Source organism: Ips typographus, linkage group LG16, assembly GCF_016097725.1.
Source record: "Ips typographus isolate SLU linkage group LG16, UJ_Ityp_2.0, whole genome shotgun sequence".
Taxonomy (NCBI): Eukaryota; Metazoa; Arthropoda; class Insecta; order Coleoptera; family Curculionidae; genus Ips; species Ips typographus.
The window spans coordinates 7972568-7995579 of record NC_138437.1 but is presented as its reverse complement, the minus strand read 5'-3'; the positions used below and the strand labels follow the sequence as shown (position 1 = coordinate 7995579).

General features: G+C 40.6%; 2 protein-coding genes across 13 annotated transcripts in view; one reads left to right on the top strand and one right to left on the bottom strand.

Moving 5' to 3' along the window:
- The first annotated feature begins 1531 nt into the window (after window positions 1-1531).
- On the top strand, window positions 1532-2576 carry LOC145738970 (uncharacterized). The gene is made up of 2 exons (XM_081994202.1): window positions 1532-1692; window positions 2027-2576. The coding sequence occupies exons 1-2, from the start codon at window positions 1690-1692 to the stop codon at window positions 2468-2470; spliced, it is 447 nt and encodes a 148-aa protein (XP_081850328.1). The 5' UTR covers window positions 1532-1689; the 3' UTR covers window positions 2471-2576.
- Window positions 2577-2682: 106 nt separating this feature from the next.
- Window positions 2683-23012, bottom strand: part of bt (projectin protein bent) — a 39898-nt gene continuing 19568 nt past the window's right edge. For 11 of the 12 annotated variants that reach the window (XM_081994190.1, XM_081994192.1, XM_081994189.1 and 8 more), the window contains 27 exons: window positions 22540-23012; window positions 22347-22482; window positions 21412-22296; window positions 20773-21354; window positions 20384-20686; window positions 18556-20325; window positions 18221-18502; window positions 17857-18162; window positions 17499-17801; window positions 16984-17442; window positions 15611-16924; window positions 14808-15525; window positions 14004-14749; window positions 13643-13945; window positions 13307-13585; window positions 13032-13137; window positions 12769-12974; window positions 12332-12634; window positions 12123-12280; window positions 8666-12062; window positions 7392-8561; window positions 5855-7328; window positions 5537-5763; window positions 5185-5475; window positions 4457-5128; window positions 3884-4183; window positions 2683-3819 (listed from right to left, as the gene is read on the bottom strand). In XM_081994190.1, coding sequence (XP_081850316.1) covers window positions 3185-3819; window positions 3884-4183; window positions 4457-5128; window positions 5185-5475; window positions 5537-5763; window positions 5855-7328; window positions 7392-8561; window positions 8666-12062; window positions 12123-12280; window positions 12332-12634; window positions 12769-12974; window positions 13032-13137; window positions 13307-13585; window positions 13643-13945; window positions 14004-14749; window positions 14808-15525; window positions 15611-16924; window positions 16984-17442; window positions 17499-17801; window positions 17857-18162; window positions 18221-18502; window positions 18556-20325; window positions 20384-20686; window positions 20773-21354; window positions 21412-22296; window positions 22347-22482; window positions 22540-23012 — 17798 coding nt within the window. In that variant the 3' untranslated portion in view covers window positions 2683-3184. The other variant, XM_081994198.1, reaches the window with a different exon arrangement.

Below are 23012 nucleotides of genomic sequence, written 5' to 3'. Positions count from 1 at the left end.
TATATTTTAATTGTAAGTGATTCTAAAATTAGCAAACTCGAAAATTGTAATAAAACCTGTACAGTTTTACACCAAGCTTTCAAATAACTAGGTTTACAAACACGTGACAATCTTACTACAGTAACATTACAGATCACGTGATAAGGTGCAGTATAAGATAAATATAGTTACTAGAATGATGTTCGGCTAGCTACGGATAGATGGTGCTCATCATACAAAAATCGTAAAAATCATTACGCTTCTTTGAAGAGATGGATGGGGGCGATGGAGGGCGCATTCACCATATCTCAAGATTCTTGTATTGGGAATAACTTCAAACTTGCAACTGAAAAACTTATTTCTGGATATGCGACTAGGCTGAAAGTCGCTTCCACAGTACCAATAAACCAATTTATAATCAGTTTTAAAGGCTTTTAGAAATAAAAAAATCCTAGACGGTTTAGGACATTTATGGCCGTCTTTAGAAGATATTTAGTAGTATTTAGAGATTTCTGGCAAATTCCAAAATGATTTGAAACTTTCTTAATGATTAGGACTCTGGCAATTTTTCTGTCAATCGATGCCAAAAAGAATAGTTTTTTAAATTTTTTTACTATGTATTAATATTTGGCAATACACATATTAAGCTTTTCTGCACAAACTATATAAATACTCATTAATTATATTGTCATGTACCAATAATTAATTATGTACCTTATTTTCGAGTAGTTCAACAATTCGTGAATTTGGAATTGATACTTTGAATCACAATGCGACATAAACACCACTTCTGGGGCAATACAGTTAGATCAGTAAAAATTTCAATCAAAATTAGAGTTGGCTGTACAAAAACGCAAAAAAGTTTAATTTACCTCGGTCATTAATAGTCATCCCAAGGTTAACTTCTTGTCATCATAAATGAATTGATATACCTATAATAGATGACTCTAAAAACCGCAAATCTCAATGAACACAATTGATGATATTAAAAGGCATTTATGCAAAGTCTCACACCCGCTTGATTATTATAAAACAATCAACTTGTCTTATTTGTGTGATTCATTAATTAATTTGGTTTTATTGCGATTTGTGCGGTTTTTTATCCTCGACCTACATGGGCCACACCTATATACAAACCAGTATTGGGAGATGATAATGCAGTTATATAATTTGATGTATTTTTTTATTCTTCATCAAACCACTTTTTTGAATTTCATTCTATGGGTGATTATTTGAAAATTGTATTTATGTGACAAAATGGATTTATTATAGACTTTGACCGGAACATGGGTAAATACCCACTGCATCAAAATGCAATGAGTGTATATATGAAGCCACAAAAATCGTTGGAATTCCTTTTTGCTATGGTCAATAAGATAACGATTGGCGTAATGGGAAAAATTGATGCACTTAACAAACAAAACCCTCCCTTATCTGTCTAACCCTGAGAATCTCTCCCATTAATAAATAATAAGCCAACACAAAACTGACGGATTTTCCTGACCATGACGCGGCAACTTCATTGTCCGTCTTCAACAATTTCTCGGTACTTTGGCACCTCTCCTGAAGCTTGTAGAAATAATCTCGTTCCTCCTTTATTTACATCAGTCGGGTTTTAGTTTCGGTCAAGTGAAGAAGCACCAGCTCGTTGCATTTTTTGAAATTGCATTGTTTCATATTAACCTTCGGAAGTACCAGAACTGATTAGAAATGGTAAGTGTTTGTATGGTTAATTAACCAGAACCGGAGTGTTGTCATTGATCCTATAATCTGGCTTGGTTTTTAAATTTTCAGTGTTAATATAATCCATTGATTACACTGAACACTCTGATAAAGCTGCAAAAACTAGCAATTTCCCTGCTAACACTGTGTAACTCTTAATGGTTTGAATACATTGTTTCAACCAATTTAAAATTTACTAATGCCTAATGTGGTAATTAAAATTTAATTCCTACGACATCATTTACAAACTCCTTATCGCATAATAATAAGTTCAGCAAGTTTATCACTGATAATAATATTTACTTAACATACTTTGCAATTTCAGTTATTCTTGGTTGTTTTGGTCACGCTGCTAGCTATCACCACAGCTCAACGTCCTAGTTATGCCGGTACAAGTTTAAAAGGGTACCCAGAGTTAGCTAGTCGTTTTGGAGGTCCAGACTCAGCAGCTGATGACAATGTTAGAGTAGCTAATCGAATTGGAGAACAAGATGGACCAACTCCAAAAATTCCCACCGATGCTCGAGGAGATGTTGCTTTGGTAAACAGGTTGAACCAATGGCCAAGGGATAATCGGCCATTTTGGTTATTGAACAGCGACCACATTGAAAAGCAACGGCGTCAAAATGGTCAGCAAAGAATCGGACAGCAAAATCAACAAAGTACCACTTTGAAAGCTATAGTAACGGGTTCTTTTAGTGGTGAAAATTTCCGAAATCAACAGGCGGGTTTTGTTGATGACGATGATGATTTTGGGGCTGTTTTTTAAGTTGATTTTTGAATGTTGTTAATAGAGACTGAATAATTAACTTGGCTTTTACAGATAAATAAGAAAGTGTTTATTTATTTTTACATAAATAAACTGACTTAAACGATACGAGATAATCAATTACCTATCCGTTTAGCTCCTGTTAGCTTGTTTGTCTGTAAAAATGTTTTTTTTCTGCGGTTAATTTAGGTAGGATAATAAGAGACGATGAATAAAAATTATAGATTTATTTTTTACATAATATGATACAATTTTTTGGTACGGCTTTGCAATAAGCAATAATTATAATGCATGTAATATGTAGTGAAACTTAAATACTGAACAATGATGGCTTATAATGAAAAGATGGCTGAAGCACTTTCACACTGAAATAAATAAAATCTCTTCTCATTCATTTTAAAGAAAAATAAATAAATAAAACAAATCGATATTTTGCTCCTGATTCGGAAACGACTATTAAAAGTACGTTGGGATTTTCGTAATAAATAAAATAACTCGTCAGATTTGATTCTTGCAACTGCCTTATGGTTTAGATGGTAAGTTGAGGATGCTATAAGACATTTACAAGTAGAAAACCTAAAACAAGTTATTTTTCGCTTTAAGTAACTTATAAAATTCTTATTACAAATAAACAGTATTTATACAAATAACAATAATAACAAATGGAGCAAGTCGTTCGTTAATTTGCTAGGCGTTAAATAAGTAAGTCAGAGCTTAGAGCTGACCAGCTGGAACAACGTTAAGAGAGAAGGCTGCAAAGGTTTCTCCCTTCTTGCCAATGGCCTTAGCTTGGTACTGGCCAATGTCATTCGAGTCGCATGCGACAATCTGTAAAGTGTATCGTTTTCCATCCGCGGTAAACTTATATTTAGCACTGGTCTCTTTGATTTGTTTGCCGTCTTTCAGCCAGCTAATTTGTAAAGGTTCTTCTTCAGTCTCAGCGACGAAAGTAGCTACTTCGTTTTCTGATACCGTGGCGGAAATCGGGAATGTTTTGAACACAGGACTCTTGGGTTGTTCCCCTGGAACCATAACGTTTAGCGTGCAACTGCTGAAACTTTCTCCTGCATCGTTGAATGCCTCGCAAGTATACACTCCCGAATCTTCGGGGTAAATTTCGGCGATCACCAGCTTGTAGATGTTGGCTTCATTTATGTATTGGAAGTCTTTGCTAGGTTTGATTTCTTTGTTGTTGTGTAGCCAGATTACGTCAAATTTATCGGCGCCGATTATGCGACACGAAATTGTCACTGGCTCCGCGTCTTTTACAAATGCTGATTCTAAATGGCTTACTATCGTTGGGGGTTTGTCTTCTGTCTTCTTTTTACCATTTGTCTGGTTTGCCATCACTGATCACCATAACAAAACAGTTTCCATTACGCCATCGTTAAAAGTAAGAAAAATAATACTCACATTTAATACTCAATTTGCAAGTGGTCTCGGCCGTACCCATAGAATTAGTGGCCTTGCAAACGTACTTTCCCTCATCCTCTGGGTAAACTTCATTAATATGGAGTTTAGCAATGCCATTTTTATATTTGAGATCAATAACTTCTGACGAACTAAGCGGTTTTCCGTCTTTGGTCCAAACAACTTGGGGTTCGGGATCGCCCTGTACGTGAGCGGTCAAATTCAAACTGTCGCCATCGTTAACTGTCAAGTCGCTGAGTCCCTTCGAGAATTGTGGAGGGCCCATTGTCGAATCTGGAGGGACTGATTACAAAATAGATTAATTCCCCCCCTATTTGCGCGGGAATATTGAATAATGTTAAAAAGGCAAACGGCAAGGAAGCATGCGCAAAGCGAAGACTTGCAACGGGCCACAAGATTGCGCGTTGGATCGAGTAAGTAGCGAGGCGAGCAATGATTTGTCACAATGTTCCAAAAAGTTAATTTAGGCGGAAAAATCTTCGTTACCGCTCGCTAAAAAAATATAAATCCCATAGTTTGGAGAAACTGAAAACTGCAACACACTTTAGCACTTACGGGCAAGTTCCTTTGTAGCACTTCGTGATCTGTTGGGACTTCCTGTGGAGTCTAATCGTCCGTATTTTCGGGGAGATTTCTTTTCACCATCTCCACCAACACTTAAGGTGGATGAGGAATGGGCAAGACTGTTAGTACTGGCATTAGCCGATTTTGGTTGGATGGGATTGGGTTTGGTCACTTGTTTCCTGATAGTGACAGGAATAGGCGCAGGTTTAATAGGATTTTCGATATACTTCCTATCGCCTGAATGCAATATCTTTTCAGCCATCTTGGTTTGTTCTTCTGTACTGGTTACACCTTCAACAATCACCACGCATGATGTTTCGTCTTGTCCGTGCTTATTGGTTGCAACGCAAGTATATTTTCCGGAGTCTGATGGTCTGCATCCGGAAATTTCCATGGTTATAACACCGTCTGAGTGTGACATCGAATACTCGAATTTGCTGAGTTCTCGTTTATCTTTGAACCATTTAACTGTGGGGAATGGTTTGCCACTTAAGCAACACAAGAGTTTGCAAGTGTCACGTTCTTGCATAACACGAGGTCTGAGTAAGAAAGTGAAACTGGGAGCACATTCTTGTTCTTCTTGCCAGAATGTGTAAGGTAGTGGTTCACGACGTCTGACTTGTGCTGTTTCAGGTTTGTATTCGGGAACCACTTTAGGTAGTGCTATAAAAAAAATATTTTAATCAGTATGGTGTCTTCAAACAAAATATTTGACATACGTTGAACGTTAAGGAAAACAACTTCTTCCCTTGATCCGTAGTGGTTCTCTGCTCTAATGATGTACTCTCCGCGGTCTTGCAATTTGGCTCTGTTAATAACAAAGTAGTAGTCATCTCCAGAGTATCTCTTCATGAATTTGACGCTCTGTCTTAGCTCAACATTGTTGTGGTACCAAGTAACAGTTGGTGTAGCACACCCAATAACTCTACAGTAGAACTTGACACTCTGTCCTTCATAACAGAATGCACTTTGAGGTTTGATGACAAATCTTGGAGCAGCCTGTCTGCGATCTACAGTAATAATGCACAAATTGATTCATATACTCTTTATTAGGACAGTTAATGTACTTACCAAAGTATGTGTCGTGAATTTTGTATTTGTCGATGAGCAATTTACGCAACGATGAATATTCGGACAAACGACCGATTGGAAGGGCAAATGAGTCCCAGGCGTCATATTTAGCACGAATTCTGTCGCGCAAGCTCAAATATCTGGATTGGTCAATGGTCTTGTTTCGGTCACTATGGTCTCCAGACAACCAGGCGTGCAATAAACATTCCTGAGCTGTCATTCTTTTCCTGTAAAAGTCACATGATATAATGCTTAGTTTTCTTCTATAAAACTGTTTTAAAGGTAAACAAGCTTTCCAAAATTTAATAATATACTTACTCCTTGTTAATCAACAATAGTCTCCTAATAAAGTCCTTTCCTTCTTCTGAAACGTTAGCAAAAGCTTCCTCATCAAAGTCCCAGTCACAAGCCTTAACATTCTTCAAAGTTTCTATATCATTCTCCCCAGCGAAAGGTGATAAACCACTGAGTAAAACATAGGCCAAAACACCCACAGCCCACATATCTGTATAGAACCCAACGGGTTCACGTTCAACAATTTCTGGAGCAGCAAACTCGGCTGTTCCAGTTGAAATCTTAACGACTTCATTAGGATCTAGTTTAGTAGCCAGACCAAAGTCAATCAGTTTGATATTGGTGCCTTTACGAGTCTGGCACATAATGTTCTCGGGTTTGATGTCCAAGTGAATGATGTTCTTTTCGTGCATGTGTTTGATGCCCTCACAGATTTGCCTCATGTAGTTGATGACTTCAGCTTCGGACATGCTGTAACCTTCCGCTGTGATGCGTTCGAAGAGTTCTCCTCCGGATAAAAATTCGTAGATGAGGACCATTTCGTCGTCATCTTCAAAAGCGTCGTGCAAATTGATAAGTTTAGGATGGTGAAGTTGGTTCATTATATCAATTTCTTTGCGGATCAATTCTTTTTCCATAGCATGAGAAACTGGAATAAATTTGGCAGCAAAAATGTTGCCAGTTTTTCTTTCACGGCATCGATGCACAACACCGAAAGCTCCAGTTCCAATTTCTTCCAAAATGTCGTAATCATCATAAACACTCTTGGTTTTAATTTCGACCGGTTGAGGAACGAATTTAGAGTAAATGTCAAAAACGTAGTTGTCATAGTCTTTGACAGGTTCTTTGTGAGACTCACGAATCTTTTTGCCAGTCTCATCGACTTCGTACTGCCTCTTTTCGACCTTCTTCTTGGTAGTGTCTTTCATTGTAATTAAGGTACTGACGTCAGATGGGTCAGACCTTCCGTAAATGTTTTCAGCATAAACTCTGAATTCGTACTGGTGTCCAGGAGTCAATCCACTGACAGCCATGGAAGTCAATCTAGTGTTGCCTACTCTAATCCAAGTGGAAAGAGGATGTTCACGTCTTTCGACCATGTAATTGGTGATGTTGCTGCCACCATCCCAAACAGGAGCCTTCCAAGTCAAGGCCAATGAGTCTGTGCCAATATTGTCGACAGCGGGGTATCTTGGAGGATCTGGACGATCAGCAATTTGAATCTTGATAATCGCAGTGTCCTGTCCTAATTCATTCTCAGCGGTAATTCTGTATGGGCCACTATCTAGTTTACTGGCGTCTCTGATAGTCAAAATGGCATGCCTGTCTTTTACTTCTACGTGGTAATGACCACCTGATTCGATTACTTCTCCTTCTCGTACCCAAGTAATCTTTGGCTTGGGGAATCCAGTGAACGGAATCTTAATGACGACATTCTCACCTTTGTCAAAGTAGGCGCTATCACGGAACCTTGGTGGAATGTTCAACTTGGGTGCGGCTGAAAAAAAAATAAACCATTAAAAACTCCGCTATTTCATAGCCTGTAGAAGAAAATACTTACTCATAATCAGTAATTCAGCTCTAGTAGATTTAACTCCAGCTTTGTTAGAAGCTCTGCACACATATTCGTCAGCGTCTTCACCAAATACGTCATGAATAACCAAGTGATGCACATCACCTTCACTATAAATGTGATATCTGGAGCCGTTAGTGATTTCTCTAGCTCCCTTGTACCAAGTGATCGTAGGTGTTGGAACTCCAGTGATTGTGCATTCAAACTTAGCGTTGTGGTTCTGAATACTCTGGGCGTTTTTAAGAGGTTTAATAATTTCAGGAGGTGTTGGAGCTTTAGGATCTTTAATAACAACTGAAGTAGAAGCAGAAGAAGGCTCTGACAGTCCAGCAATGTTTTGAGCAAATACTCTGAATTCGTATTGCCTTCCTTCGATCAGGTTGGAAATGTTGATTTGAGTTGGTAGACATATAGCCACATTAACACGCTGCCAAGCCAGTTGACCAACTTCACGTTTGTCGATCCAGTATCCTTGAACACGTGCTCCTCCGTCGTTTTCAGGTTTGGTCCATTCTAGGTTAACAAAGTCGCCTCCTACTTGAGTAACTACTGGTACTCCAGGAGGTGATGGTGGATCAAATGGTGCTTTAGCTCTGACAGGATTAACTCCTTCTAATGGTGGTCCCATTCCATTGTCGTTGACTGCCATAATTCTGAACAAGTATTCTTGTCCTTCTGTTAGTCCTTGGACAGTGAAAGTAGTGTCTCTGCATGAACTAGACACTGTTATCCAGTGAGTTCCGCTGATGTCTTTCCTTTCAACTACATAATGCGTAACTCGTAAACCTCCATCATAACTTGGAGGTTTCCAGCTTAAAGTGCACGTGTGCTTGGTGATATCAGTAGTTTCCAAAGGTCCATTTGGTGGTCCAGGTAGTCCAGTGATGTAAACTGGGAAGCTTCCAGAAGCACTTCCACTGTCGTTCTTTACAGTTAAGTTGTAACTTCCAGCATCAGACTTCTTGATATCCTTGATAAAGATAATGATGTAATCGTCAAAGACTGTGAATCTGATGTGAGATCCATCTTCTACAGCTTGTCCATCTTTAGTAAGAGTTACATCCAGAGGTTGATCTCCAGAGTAATAGACTTTAATCTTGGTATTGTCTCCTTCGGCCAGGTATAGGTCTCCAGGCAATCTTTCAATTCTTGGTGGATCTGAAACGTACAAAAAAAATTAGTAAACGTAAAAATATTGCCCGTCATCCATTCAGTCTATTTAATCGAGTAAGTAGACGAGAGTGCCACAAAAATATACTTACTTCCAATTTTCAGCTGTGCGGTTGTAGTAACAGCTCCAAGTGAATTGCTGGCCTCACAAGTGTAATCTCCTCCATCAACATCAAGAAGATCACTAATATGCAACCAAGCAGTTCCTCCTTTAGTCTCAAGTCTGAATCTTCCTCCTAACTGAATTTCTCTACCGTTTCTCAACCATCTAAACACAGGGTCAGGCTTTCCTGAGGCTTCACATTCCAAACTGACAGATTTTCCAAGAGGAGCTGAAGCATTTTGTAATCGCCTAATCCAGTCAGGTTTCTCTCCACCAAGAACTTCGCAAACTTTAACAGGAGAAGTGCAGCTGCTAGGTTCGCCTTTTCCAGCTGCATTAATGGCAGAAATTCTGAACTCGTATTCAGACCTATCTTGCAAGTTCAAAACAGTAAAGTTAGTATCGCTGACATTATAGTCGTTGCATTTGGTCCATAGCGGACTTCCAATTTCTCGCTTTTCAATCAGGTAGCCAGTGATTTTGGATCCTCCGTCTGAACTTGGTGGTTCCCAGCTAAGATCAACATAGCCTTTACCAACGTTAACTACTTTAGGATCACGGGGTGGAGATGGTACGTTGAATTTGCCTTTGAGCTTGAATCTTGAGGAGGACGCTGACGGTTTGCTGAATCCAGCTGCGTTCTTAGCTCTGACCCTGAACTCGTATTCTTGTCCAGTTACCATATTGTACAAATCAAAGTGGTTGTCTTTAATCAAATAGTCACTAGCACTAACCCAGTGAGTGTCACGAACATCTCTGTATTCAAGTTTATATCCTTGAATGCGTGATCCACCATCATGAGCTGGTTTATCCCATGTCAGGTTGATGGTATTACTGTCCCAGTCAATTACCCTTGGTGGGCCTGGTGGCTCTGGGATGGTAAATGGATATTTAGCTACAACAGGCTCAGCGCTTTCTAGAGGGTCACTGATGCCGTATTGATTTTCAGCTCTAATTCTGAAGCTATATTTTTTGTTGGGTTCTAAACTCATGACATCGTAATGGGTGCTGCGCACAAAACTGCTTACTTTCACCCAAATACCATTAGGGTCAAGTTTCTCAACTATATAATTGGTTATAGGTGATCCACCGTCGTCAAGTGGAGGTCTCCATGCCAGTGAACAGTTATCGGGAGTGACGTCAGAGATATCTAGAGGACCTTGAGGAGGTTGAGGTCTGTCTACTACTAAGACCCTGCAAGAAGCGGAATCTGATCCCATGGAGTTGGTGAGTTTAATAGTATAACTTCCTGTGTCAGAACGTTTGGCAGATTTATTATAGAATATTGACGCTATATCAGTAGTATCCATTTTAATTCTGTCATCTCCACTAACTTCATCACCGTTAATGGTCCAAGTGGCTTTTGGTTTGGGAGTAGCAACGTATGGTACGGTGATCCTGAGTTCCTCTCCTGCGATGACAATAATATCGCGAATGCTCAAGTCTGAAGTAATCTTAGGTATCGAAGGAGGTGCTCTAGCACAAATAGCATCAGATGCTGAACTCCAAGGACCCTGACCGGCAGCATTAACAGCGGCAACTCTAAACTCATACTCGTGGTTTTCAATTAAATTGATAACTTTGAGGTCTAAATCAGGAATTAGAGCATGAGAAGCTTTAGTCCATTTGTCTTCCGTAATAAGTCGTTTCTCCACAACATATCCTGTGATTGGAGATCCGCCATCATGACGAGGCTTAGCCCATTGGATGGTAATGGAGTCTTCACTGCTGTCAATTCCTCTGGGTGTTCCGGGAGCTCCTGGAGGATCGAATGGATGCCTGGCACGGATTGGTTCTGATGTCACTGCCGGATCAGATTGTCCATACTGGTTTTCAGCAATCACTCTGAAATCGTATTCTTTTCCTAGAGTTAAGTTACGTACTCTAACAAAAGGTACGGTGACATAACTGCTGACTTTGGTCCAAGTCGAAGACTTGGCTTCCTTCTTTTCCACAATGTAGTTAGTAATATCAGCACCACCATTATCTTTAGGTGGTTGCCAGTATAACGTAAGTGCATCACCAGCGAATTCATCAGCCCTAAGATTTTCTGGGGGTTTTGGTCTGTCGAGAACTCTGACGTTAATTGTGGCAGTGTCAAAACCAGAAGGATTCTTCAACTGTAATCTGTACTGGCCAGTGTCTGACCGTTTGGAGTTTTTGACAATAATACTGGCATAATCATCCGCCAGCTGTGGGAAAATACGACTGTCTGACTCATCCAAAAGTTTGTCATTAGCGAACCAGGATGCAGTAGGTTTGGGGAACCCTACGTAAGGAACATGTATGCTGAAGTCTTCGCCAGCTCTTACAGTGATATCACGAACGCCTCCCAAGTCCATACAAGGCTTGTTGGGTTGTTCTTCGATGAGAATTGGATTGCTTGGTCTGCTAGGCTCGGAGTTTCCTACATCGTTAACTGCGATAACTCTAAATTGATATTCTTCACCCTCTTTGAGTTTAGGTACTGTATAAACAGTGTCATTGATAGGTACAGAGTTAACATCAGTCCAGTTTTCAGATCCTTTCGGACGTTGTTGCAAGATGTAACCCCGAAGTTTGCAACCTCCATCATTTCTGGGGGGCCTCCAGGATAAGGTAACACTATCCTTCTTAATTCTATCAGCTTTAGGTGGTTCTGGTGCAGATGGGACAAATCTTTGATGTTGGGCTATTATGGGTTCTGTGGGTCTGCTGGGTTCACCAGGTCCCGCTTCGTTCACTGCCGTAACTCTAAACTCGTATTTATTTCCTTCACGTAAGTCTTGTACTGTATACTGAGCGTTAGGAGTGGGGTAGTTGTTGACCTTTACCCAATCACCACCACGTTCACGTTTCTCCACAATATAACCACTAATAGGTTTACCACCTGTTGAGGTTGGTGGATTCCATTTCAAAGAGCAGGAGTTAGGCGTGTAGCCTACAATGTCAGGTTGGCTTGGTGGACCTGGAGGATCGAATGGACTCTTTGCTACAACAGGTCTGCCTTCTAGAGGCTCAGAAACACCGTAAATGTTTTCAGCACGCACTCTAAAGACGTATTTTTTGCCTTCAGTAAGTCCACGAGCAGTAAAAGATGGTCGAGGACAAACTCCTGGACATGGACGCCAGCTATCGGTTCCAAATTCGGAAATTTCTACGATGTATCCTGTGATATCACCACCACCATCATCATCTGGTGGGTTCCAAGACAATGATATGGTGTCTTGGGTTGTGGCGGTGTATTGTAGAGGGCCTTTAGGAATGCCAGGCTTGTCGACTACGATTACTTCGATATCAGCTTCGTCAGCTCCAAATTCGTTTTTGGCTCTCACGGTATAGATACCGGCGTCGGCTCTGTTAGAGGTTTCAACACGAAGGCGTGTATGTTCAGTATTGGTTTCAGTCTAAAATAATAATTAACCAAATTAGTGTTATTCTAGAAGAGTGTAGGGATTGTAACATACGTAAATTCTGCTGCTTTCAGGGATTTGAAGCTTATTCTTGATCCAGTCAACTCTAGGAGCTGGAGCTCCTGATAAGGGAATATTAATATTGATAGGTTCACCTGCACGGACTTTGATTTTTCTTCCAATAATTCCATCCAACCATAACTTCGGTTTTTCTGTAAGTAACTCCATGTAGTACTACAAACATATTAATACAACTAAAGTACCTTTCATAGGTTTGGCAATGAAGACGTTAGACGGCTCACTTGGTTTACCATTTCCAGCTGCATTGACAGCAGACACTCTGTATTCATATTGGTGTCCTTCTTGGACTCGGTCGTCATAGTAGTCCTGGCCTCGGACGGGTTCTTTGTTCAATTTTACCCATCTACCAGTAGCACGATCACGGCGTTCTATGTCGTAACCCACAATGGGGGAACCACCGTTGCTAATGGGTGCGGACCATTTGATTTTGATGTGATCTTTGTCACTGTCCACAAGTTCTGGTTTGCCAGGTTTTCCAGGGACATCTAGGGACAGTTTTGATGTAGTCTTATAAAATGAACATGTAAAACGTTTGATTTTTAATGCGTTTGAATGTTTTGAATAGTTTCAATTAAAGATTGAGAATCAAACATTTGGAAGTTTGGTATTTTACACTCACCATATTGATTTTTGGCTACTACAGGTTTCTCAGTATCCAAAGGATCTGAGCGGCCTTGCAAATTTTCCGCAAATACTCTGAACTCGTATTTGGTTCCTTCCAGCAATCTTGGAACCACGGCGTGGTTGTATTTGGGGTTGACGTAATTGACAGCTGGTACCCAACCACCTCCGTGAGTCAAGTCGCGCTTTTCTATTACGAATCCCCTGAAAATTACCCAATTGAGACAAACTATTTATATACTATTTAAGTGGTGTTATTACGTAATCTCGCTTCCTCCATTATCTTTGGGAGGTTTCCAGGAAAGGGTCACACTCTGTGCAGTGACTTCTTCGTATTCCAGAGGTCCTTCTGGAGGCGCCGGACGGTCTAAAATTTATTAATTTAATTATATAAATTCCGTCAATTATTTTAATAGAATAAAAGTTTAAAACAAATAAGGTCGACAATTTCGGAGAATCCTAGATAAGAAAAACAAAGTACATTCACATATTTATGCACACTTCGTATAAACTAAAATAATAAAAAATGCACTTACCAAGAACAGTAACTTGGAATGAACCTTCATCAATACCAGAGTTATTTTTAATTAAAAGATGGTATAAACCACTATCAGAACGCTTAGCATTCACTGTATGAATAACAGTGTGGTACCCAATTGAAGTAACGGTAGTACGTTCATCTGCAGCAAGTGGTTTGCTTCCTACAGTCCATGTGGCTTCTGGACAAGGCTCACCAATAAAATCGATATCAATGTGCAAGATAAGTCCTGCCTTAATACGGATATCATTGAGTGGTGTTTTGATTTTGGGTGCCACTAAAACAGAGATAATCAAACATTACTCAATTCAAAATTTTTTCGAAAAGGACATACAGAATCTGGCCTTCGCGGTTACAACATCTGATGGTTCGGAAGGTTCACTTTGACCAGCAGTATTAGTTGCAATAACACGGAATTCGTAGTCTTGTCCTTCAGTAAGATCAGGAACAGTGCAAGTGTTCTTTCTTGCAGGAACGTGGACGGCATTAGTCCAGTAAGGACTACCCTTCTCTTTCTTTTGCACTATGTAGCCTGTGATTGGAGAGCCTCCATCGTTCTTTGGAGGTGTCCATTCCAGATCTACATGATCTTTGTCCCAGTCGGTTACTGCAGGTTTGCCTGGGGCACTTGGTTCATCTATTATGGAACCATGTACAATAATAGTTTGTCTATATTAGCTCCAAAGAAAACTTACCAAATTCATTCTTAGCAATGATACTTCTAGTTGTTTCTAGAGGTTCAGATTCACCAACAGCATTAACAGCTTTAACACGGAAGTAGTATTCTTTCTTATGAATAAGTCGAGTAATATCGTGAGAAGTAATATTTGACATTCCAGCATCAGTCCAGGTGCCACGAGAAACATCCATTTTTTCGATGACATAATGCAAAATTGGAGAGCCACCATCATCTACTGGAGGTCTCCAAGATATTCTGGCGCTTTCTTTAGTGACACCGCTAACATCCAAAAGTGGTTGTGGAGGACTTGGTTTGTCCAGTACTGTGACTTGCGCCGAAGCACTGAAACTACCCAAGTCGTTGGTGAGGGTCAAGTTGTATCTTCCGGTGTCTGTCCTTAAGGCTGAAGTTACGTCAAATGATAGTTTGTTGTTGAAAACTGCAAAGTCTACACGATCATGGACTGTAAGTTCTTTGCCATTCAAAGTCCATTTGGCTGTAGGTTTAGGAGCAGCCTCGATAGGAATGTTCCATCCAAATCTTTGTCCCACTTTGACAGTGATATCTTGAAGAAGGGCTTTATTAAAGGAAGGTGCCAAGAATCTTGGTTTGGCAATAACCGGAATTGAAGCTTCACTTGGTTCACTGTGACCTCCTTTGTTTACTGCAATAATTCTGAATTCGTATTCTTCTCCTTCGGTAAGATTTGGAACGGTGCCTTTTGTGGATGTTCCTGGTACTCTGGCAGCTTCCTCCCAAGTTCTGTAAAAAAGTATTATCAACATATACAATTGTTGGAAAGGCAAAAATTCAACCCTACCCATGTTTAGGTCTCTTCTCAATAATGTATTCAGTGATAGGTGCTCCACCATCTTTCCTAGGTGGAGTCCATTCAAGATCTACATGATCCTTATCCCAATCAGTGGGTTTAGGTGCTCCAGGTCTGTCAGGTTTGGTGAATGGATCTTTAGCAGTTATGCTTTCAGTAGTGGTCAATGGAGTAGATTCTCCTTGTTTGTTAACAGCTCTTACACGGAACTGATAGTCATGTCCTTCTGTCAGATTTGGAACCCTCATTGTAGTACCCACAGATTCCCCGACAGGTACCCAACGCATATTTTCAGTGTCAAGTTTCTCCACTTGGTAGTGGGAAATTTCAGAACCTCCATCATCTTTAGGTGGTTTCCAAGAAAGGTTTAGAGAGTTCTTAGTGACATTGTCAGCTCTAAGAGGACCTTCTGGTGGCGTTGGAACGTCTAGGACAGTAACTTTGACAGTTTCTGTGTCCTTTCCGTTGATATTCTTTACTGTAAGGGTGTAAGGGCCACTGTCAGACCTTTGAGCGTCGGTAATTTTGATGTGTGTTTTATAGTCTTCATTGGTGATTTTGACTCTGTCAGTATTGAATAGCACGTCTTCTTTGTGCTTCCATTCTTTGGACGGTGGTGGTTCACCAATGATTGGTACGTTGAACTCGATGGATTGACCAACTTTAACTTTGAGATCATAGAAGGAGTTTCTGTCGATCTTTGGTGCCACTGAAAATATTACAAAATCTTTAATACTAATCCGTTTTCCACAACATACTTTAATTTACTAGTATAAAAATATAAATGAACTTACAATTTTTGGGTCTAGCCACATGAATTTTGGAAGCATCACTAGCCTCACCAGGTCCAGCCTTATTGACAGCCCTAATCCTAAATTCATAAGGTGTTCCTTCAATAAGGTCATTCACCTTTCCTCTTGTAACATCGCCTTCAACTTCCGCACATTTCTCCCAGTTAGGGTTGAATTTGTCACGTTTTTCAATAATGTATCCTGTGATTGGAGAACCTCCATCACTTTCAGGCTTATCCCATTTAAGTTCGACAAAATCGCTGTCATAGTCGACGATATCAGGAGCGCTGGTCTTTCCAGGTTCATCGAAGGGATTCTTAGCTTCAATAGCCTGGGCTGTAGTTAATGGTTCGGATTTGCCTTGACGGTTTTGTGCTCTAACCCTAAACTTGTATTTGTGTCCAGGAACCAAACCGTCTACGGTCATGGAAGTAGTAGGACCATCTGTTTCTCCTACTGGTACCCACCGTCCACTGGCTTCGTCCATTTTTTCAACAACGTAGTTTTCTACGGGTTGACCTCCATCGTCTGAAGGAGGTCTCCAGTTTAGTTTGCAACCATTAGCGTGGACGTCTGAAACTTTAAGTGGTCCTCCTGGAGGACTTGGGACATCCAAAACTATAACTTCAACTTCAGCAATGTCTTTTCCATTTGGATTTTCTGCTGTTACTGTGTAGGTTCCAGTATCATCTCTGGTAGCGTTCTTAATAGAAATCTTTGTGTTGTAATCTGCATGTTGTACCTTGCAGTTAGGTCCTGACTTAACCTCCTTTCCTTTGTGTAACCATTTAGTTGTAGGCATAGGTTCACCAGTAACTTTGACATCATATGCAAAGCTCTGTCCTGCTCGAATTTTAACTTCGATTAAATTGGTTCTGTCGATCTTAGGTGCCAAATTGCGTGGCTTGGCAATAATTGTAGGAGTTTCGTTACTTGGTTCACCAGGTCCGGCTGCGTTAACAGCGCGTACTCTGAATTGGTAGGGTTGTCCTTCGATTAAGTCAGGAACTGTAGCTTTAAGTTGGTCTGATGGAACTTCCAGGGCTTTTTCCCAGTCTCCAAATTTGTCTTTCTTTTCAATGATGTAGCTGGTTACAGGTGCGCCACCATCATCTTTAGGTGGAGTCCATTCCAAGTCAACATGGTCTTTATCCCAGTCGGTTGCTTTAAGGTGTCCTGGTGCTCCAGGTTCATCAAACGGATTTTTGGCTATTATGGATTCTTCTGCTTCTAATGGTTTAGATTCTCCCTCAGCGTTTACAGCCGACACTCTGAATTTATATTCATGGTTGGGTGTTAAACCAGTAACTTCAAAGTCTGCAAATTAAATTTATATTTAAAAAATTAACCACCTCAATTTTTAAAACAAAACTTACTTGGTTCAGGTGCTCTTCCACATGGTACCCAGCATCCAGTCTCAGGGTCCATTTTATCGACTTGATAATACTCGATGGGGGTGCCACCGTCATCTTTAGGTCTTTTCCATTTAAGTCTGCAGCCGTTCTTGTTAACGTCAGAAATCTGCAAAGGACCTTGTGGAGGTGTAGGTTTGTCCGTTACAGTGACGTTAATAGTGTGAGTGTCCTTTCCGGAACTGTTGGTAGCTGTCACTGTGTACTGGCCGGTATCATCTCTGTTAACTGGACGAATTGCAATTTTAGTACTGTAGTCAGGGTTATCAATAGTTGTGCGTTTATCGTTCTTCAATGTAATTCCGTTGTAACGCCATTCCACACTCGGTGGCGGTTCACCAATAATGTTTGCTTCAAATTTAAGTGGAGAACCTGCAGAAACTGTGACATCGTGGAGGTAACGTCTGTCAATTTTAGGAGCCACTGAAACATACATTTTCTATCAGTGTTAAACTTAGCATAATTAAATAGTAACTTACAAAATCTTGGTTTGGCGGTAAATACTTTGCTAGCATCAGAAGGAGCGCTAGGACCAGCAGCGTTAACTGCTATTACCCTAAACTGGTAATCGTTTCCTTCAACTAATCCAGTAACAGTAGCTTTAGGATTAGCGCTAGTAGTTTCAACAGCTTTCTCCCACAATGGACTGTATTTGTCCTTCATTTCGATAATGTATCCTGTAATTGGAGAGCCACCATCACTGATCGGCTCAGTCCATTTCAAGTCAACGTGATTGGCTGACCAATCTTCTGGTTCAGGTGTTCCAGGCTTTCCAGCAGTAGCTAAACGCAAAATGAATTGGTAATATAATAATTTTAATGTTACAATTAATCTTACTGTAAGGGTCCTTAGCTGTGATGGTTCCGAATGTTTCAAGAGGTTCGGATTCCCCTTCCTTATTGACTGCCTTAACTCTGAATTTGTAATCATGTCCAGGAACTAGACCGTCCACTTGCATTTCCGGAACTGCCCCTGAAGTTTTACCAACTGGGAGCCAAATTCCGGTTTCAGGGTCCATTTTTTCAACTACGTAATTTTCAATTGGTTCTCCACCATCATCTTTAGGTCTCTTCCACTTAAGAGTGCATCCCTCTTTGTGAACGTCCGAAACTTCTAATGGTCCTTCAGGTTGTCCCGGTTTAGCTAAAGTTTTTTTTTAGTTAATATTACAACTTCATATATTCTAATTAGTAATACGTACAAACTACGGTGATTTCAATTTCAGCTTGATCTTGACCATATTTATTAACGGCGACAATCTTATATACTCCAGTATCCTTGCGTTCGGGTTTGTCGTTGAAGAATTTGGAGTTATAAGGTTTATTGTCAACACGTTTATGGGCTGAATCGATAAGCGTACGACCTTCTTGATACCATGTAACATCGGGAGCTGGTTCACCACTAACTTTTACATCAATATAAATGGGTTCTCCTTCCTTGACAGTGATGTTGTGTAAATTGCGGCGATCGATTTTAGGTGCCACTAAAAAATGAAGTTTGAAATATTTGATATGATAAGTTATTTATTTTACTTACATTTTCTTGGTTTGGTAATAACAGATTTGGAGGCTTGACTAGGTTCTCCAGGTCCAGCAGCATTAATAGCTCTGACTCTGAATTCGTATTCGACGCCTTCATCCAAATTGTCTGCCGTTCCTTTAGTCTCGAAAGGTCCGGTTTCTCCGGCTTTAGTCCATTTAGGTGATCCCTTTTCCCTTTTCTCGATGACATATCCGGTGATTGGAGATCCACCATCATTAGTTGGTGGAGTCCATCTTAAGTCGACATGGTCCTTGTCCCAGTCTACGACTTCCGGAGTTCCGGGAGCTCCTGGTTCGTCAAACGGATTCTTGGCGATGATGCTTTGTTCAGCCTCTAAAGGCTCAGATTCACCTTCGGCGTTTACAGCCGATACCCTGAATTTATATTCATGTCCAGGTTCCAAGTTATTTAGTTCAATTTTAGGTTCCTTAGCTCTGCCTGCTGGTACCCATCGTCCAACTTCAGGGTCAAACTTCTCCACCTGGTAGTAGTCAATAGGAACTCCTCCATCATCTTGAGGAGCATTCCATTTCAAGGAACAACCTTCTTTATGAACATCACTGATTCTTAAAGGTCCTTCAGGCTTGCCAGGTTTATCAAGTACTTTAATTTCAATACTAGCTTCATCTCGTCCAGAACTGTTCTCTGCTTTGAGTGTAAGAGTTCCGGTGTGCTCTCTTTTAGCAACAGGAATAATAAGTTTGGTTCTGTAATCTTCAAGATCTACATTAATATCGTCGCGATTTTCGATGCGAGCTTTGTTAAGGAACCAAGTCTTAGACGGTGGTGGTTCACCAGAAACTTTAACGTCCAAACGAATTTGCTGACCTGCTTTAACTGTAAGGTCTCTAAGGGTTGCGCGGTCAATTTTAGGTGGAACAAATCTGTCTTTGGCTGTTATAGTGTCAGAAGGAGGTGAAGGTTTGCTTTCACCACCTTTATTTACAGCTTTAACGCGGAAAGAATACTTTTGACCTTCCTGCAAGTCAGGTACTCTAGCTTCAGTTTTATTGCCAGGTACCTCAACGGCTTTGTGCCATTTTCCAGTTATAGGGTCTTTCTTTTCGATTATATATTTCTCGACTGGTGCTCCACCGTCGTTTTTAGGTGGTGCCCATTTCAAATCGGCATGGTCTTTAGTCCAGTCTTTCAACTCTGGTTTACCAGGTGACTCAGGTTCAGTGTAAGGATTCTTAGCTGTAGTTGGTTCATCTGTTACCAATGGTTCAGACTCACCCTCAGCATTAACAGCTTTCACTCTGAATTGATAGTCTTTTCCTTCGTTAAGACCGGTTACATCAGCTTCGGGTGTTTTAGTAGTAGTTACAGGAACCCATCTTCCAGTTTCCAGGTCCATACGTTCAACAACGTACCCAGTAATGGGTTCTCCACCGTCATCTTCAGGTGCTTCCCACTTCAACTTGCATCCTTCTGCACTTACGTCAGATACTTTAAGTGGACCTTTAGGCTTGGCCGGTTTAGTTACAACGGCTACTTCAATTTCTACAGTGTCGACTCCAGAGTCGTTTCTAGCAGTAACTGTGTAGACACCTGTGTCACTTCTCTGGACCTTTTGAAGAACTAAGCTTGTGTGATAGTCTTCATTATCAATTTTCAGCCTATCGTTGGTTTTGAGAGGCTGTTCCTTAAGAGTCCAGGTAACAGTCGGTGGAGGTTCACCTTTAACATCAGCGTCAAATCTGAGAAGTTGTCCAGGACGTAATACTCTTTTAGTGAGGTTCTTGCGATCGATTTTAGGAGCCACTGCAAATCAATTTAGATATGCAATAATTGTATAATGATAAATATAAGGATAACTTACAAAATCGGGGTTTGGCAATAACAGGTTTAGACGGATCGCTAGGTTCACTAGGTCCAGCTTTGTTGACTGCAACAATTCTGAATTCATATTCATGTCCTTCTTCAACAGTTTCAACTCGTCCTGCGGTTTTGTCTCCTGGCACTGTAGCGGCATCAACCCAACCGCGACCAGCTTTGTCGTGCATTTGGATGATGTATTTTTGGATAGGAGCTCCACCGTCACTTTCGGGAGCTTTCCATGCCAGTTCGACAAAATCTTTATCCCAGTTCTTAAGATCAGGACGACCAGGTTTACTTGGTTCATCTATTAAAAAATGTTGGTATTAATATTGGTTTTCTGATATATGTATCTACGCATTTTGCAGTGCTTTCAAAAACTTATTTACTTACCAAATGGATTTTTGGCAATAATTGACTTTTCAGTTTCCAACGGTTCTGACTCTCCTTCTTTGTTTACAGCCTTAACCCTAAATTTATATGGTTTTCCTTCTTGTAACCCGGTGATATTAGCTTCAGGTTCTGTGCTTCTTCCACAAGGAATCCATTGTCCAGTAAGAGGATCAAGTTTCTCAATTTCATAATGATCAATTGGAGCTCCGCCATCATCGTCAGGTTTCTTCCATTTCAGTTTGCAGCCGTGTTTTGTGACATCAGAAACGTCCAATGGTCCCTTGGGTGAGCCTGGTTTGCCCAAAATAGAAATTTCTATGTCAGCTTGATCTTCACCCACTTCGTTTTTAGCGATGATCGTATATTTTCCGGATTGTGTTCTCTTGGAGCGCAATACAAAGAATTTCGTGTTATAATCGATGTTGTCGATTTTCAACTCTTCAGTTGATTCAATTTCTTTTCCTTCATACAACCAGGTGACTTTCGGTGGAGGTTCACCTTGGATGTTTACGTCCAAGCTTATGGAAAGTCCAGCCTTTACGGTTAGGGGCTTTAAGTTGGTACGATCGATCAAAGGTTTCACTGGAATTGATTATTCAGATAAAATACCTTACAATAGGAATGAGTACAAATACTTACAGAATCTGGCTTTGGCTGTGTGCCAGTTAGTTTGTTCGGATGGTTCCGAAGGACCAGCTTTGTTAACAGCCCTCACACGGAATTTATATTGGTTTCCTTCTTCCAGTTTACCAACAGTTCCTTGGCATTGAGGTCCAACTTCTGCTACTTTAGCAAACTGTCCGGTAAATTTATCCATAGCTTCAATAATGTAACCAGTAATAGGCGCTCCGCCATCTCTGACTGGTTTATCCCATTTAAGTTTAACTGAATGTTCATCCCAGTCTACAATTTCTGGCATTCCTGGAGCTGAAGCAATATCATAAGGATTCTTTGCCAGAGTTGCTGTGTCAGTCTCTAATGGTTCCGATTCTCCTTCTTCGTTAACAGCTTTTACTCTAAAGTTATACTTCTTGTTAGGTTCCAAACCGGTAATTTCATGAGATGTTTTATCTGGATCGACAAATCCTGCTGGCACCCATTTTCCAGTTTGTACATCTTGTTTTTCTACCACGTAACCAGTAATAGGCAAACCACCGTCGTCTTTGGGTTTGTCCCATTTCAATTTACAACCTTCTTTGTGAACGTCACTAACTTCGAGTGGTCCTTCCGGTTTGCCTGGTTTGTCAAGGATAATTACTTCTACAGGGGCTTCATCGAATCCAGAGTCGTTTTCGGCTTTTAAGGTGTAGGTACCAGTGTCTTTTCTCTTGGTATCGCTCAAAGTAAGCTTGGTGTTGTAATCTTCGTTTTCGATTTTAACGTTTGGTCCCTCAAGAGGTTTAAGAGCAAAACTCCAGGTGCAAGTCGGTGGTGGTTCACCTTGAACATCCACGTCGAACTTCACAAGTTGTCCTGCACGAACTTTTACTGTGTGAAGTTTTTCTCTGTTGATCAAAGGACGCTCTGAAAAATTCAAGTTAGTGACGTAATTTGTTAGAAAATTGCTAGCTTACTATGTCTGGCTTTTGAAACGTGTTGACCAGTTGCGTCGGAGGGTTCTCCAGGTCCAGCTTTATTGACTGCTCTTACACGGAATTGGTAAGTGTTGCCTTCTTTTAGGCCAGGTACTCTTGCTTCACATGTTGGAGACTACAACGTAAACAATTTAGTCACAAAAAAGAACTGTGGCATCAAAGAGAAACATACATCAGTACTAAGAATTTCATCCCATGAAGTAGAGAATTTCTCTTTCTTTTCAATGACGTATCCAGTAATTGGTGCTCCACCTGTACTTTTGGGAGCAGTCCATTTCAAATCCACACGATCAGCATCCCAGTCAGTTATTTCAGGAGTTCCAGGTTTTCCAGGAATATCGTAGGGATTCTTGGCAATAATCGACTTGTCAGTTTCAAGTGGTTCGGACTCTCCTTCATCGTTGACGGCCTTTACTCGGAAGTCGTATTCGTGGCCTTCAGTAAGTCCTTTGACATCCATTTCGGTGTCGTTTGGTCCAGTACGACCAACTGGAACCCATTTTCCTGTAGCTTTGTCAAGTTTTTCTACTACGTAGCCTGTGACTGGTTTGCCACCGTCATCTTCAGGCTTGTCCCATTTAAGTTTGCATCCGCTCTTTGTTACGTCGGAGACTTTAAGAGGTCCTTTGGGTTTTCCGGGTGATG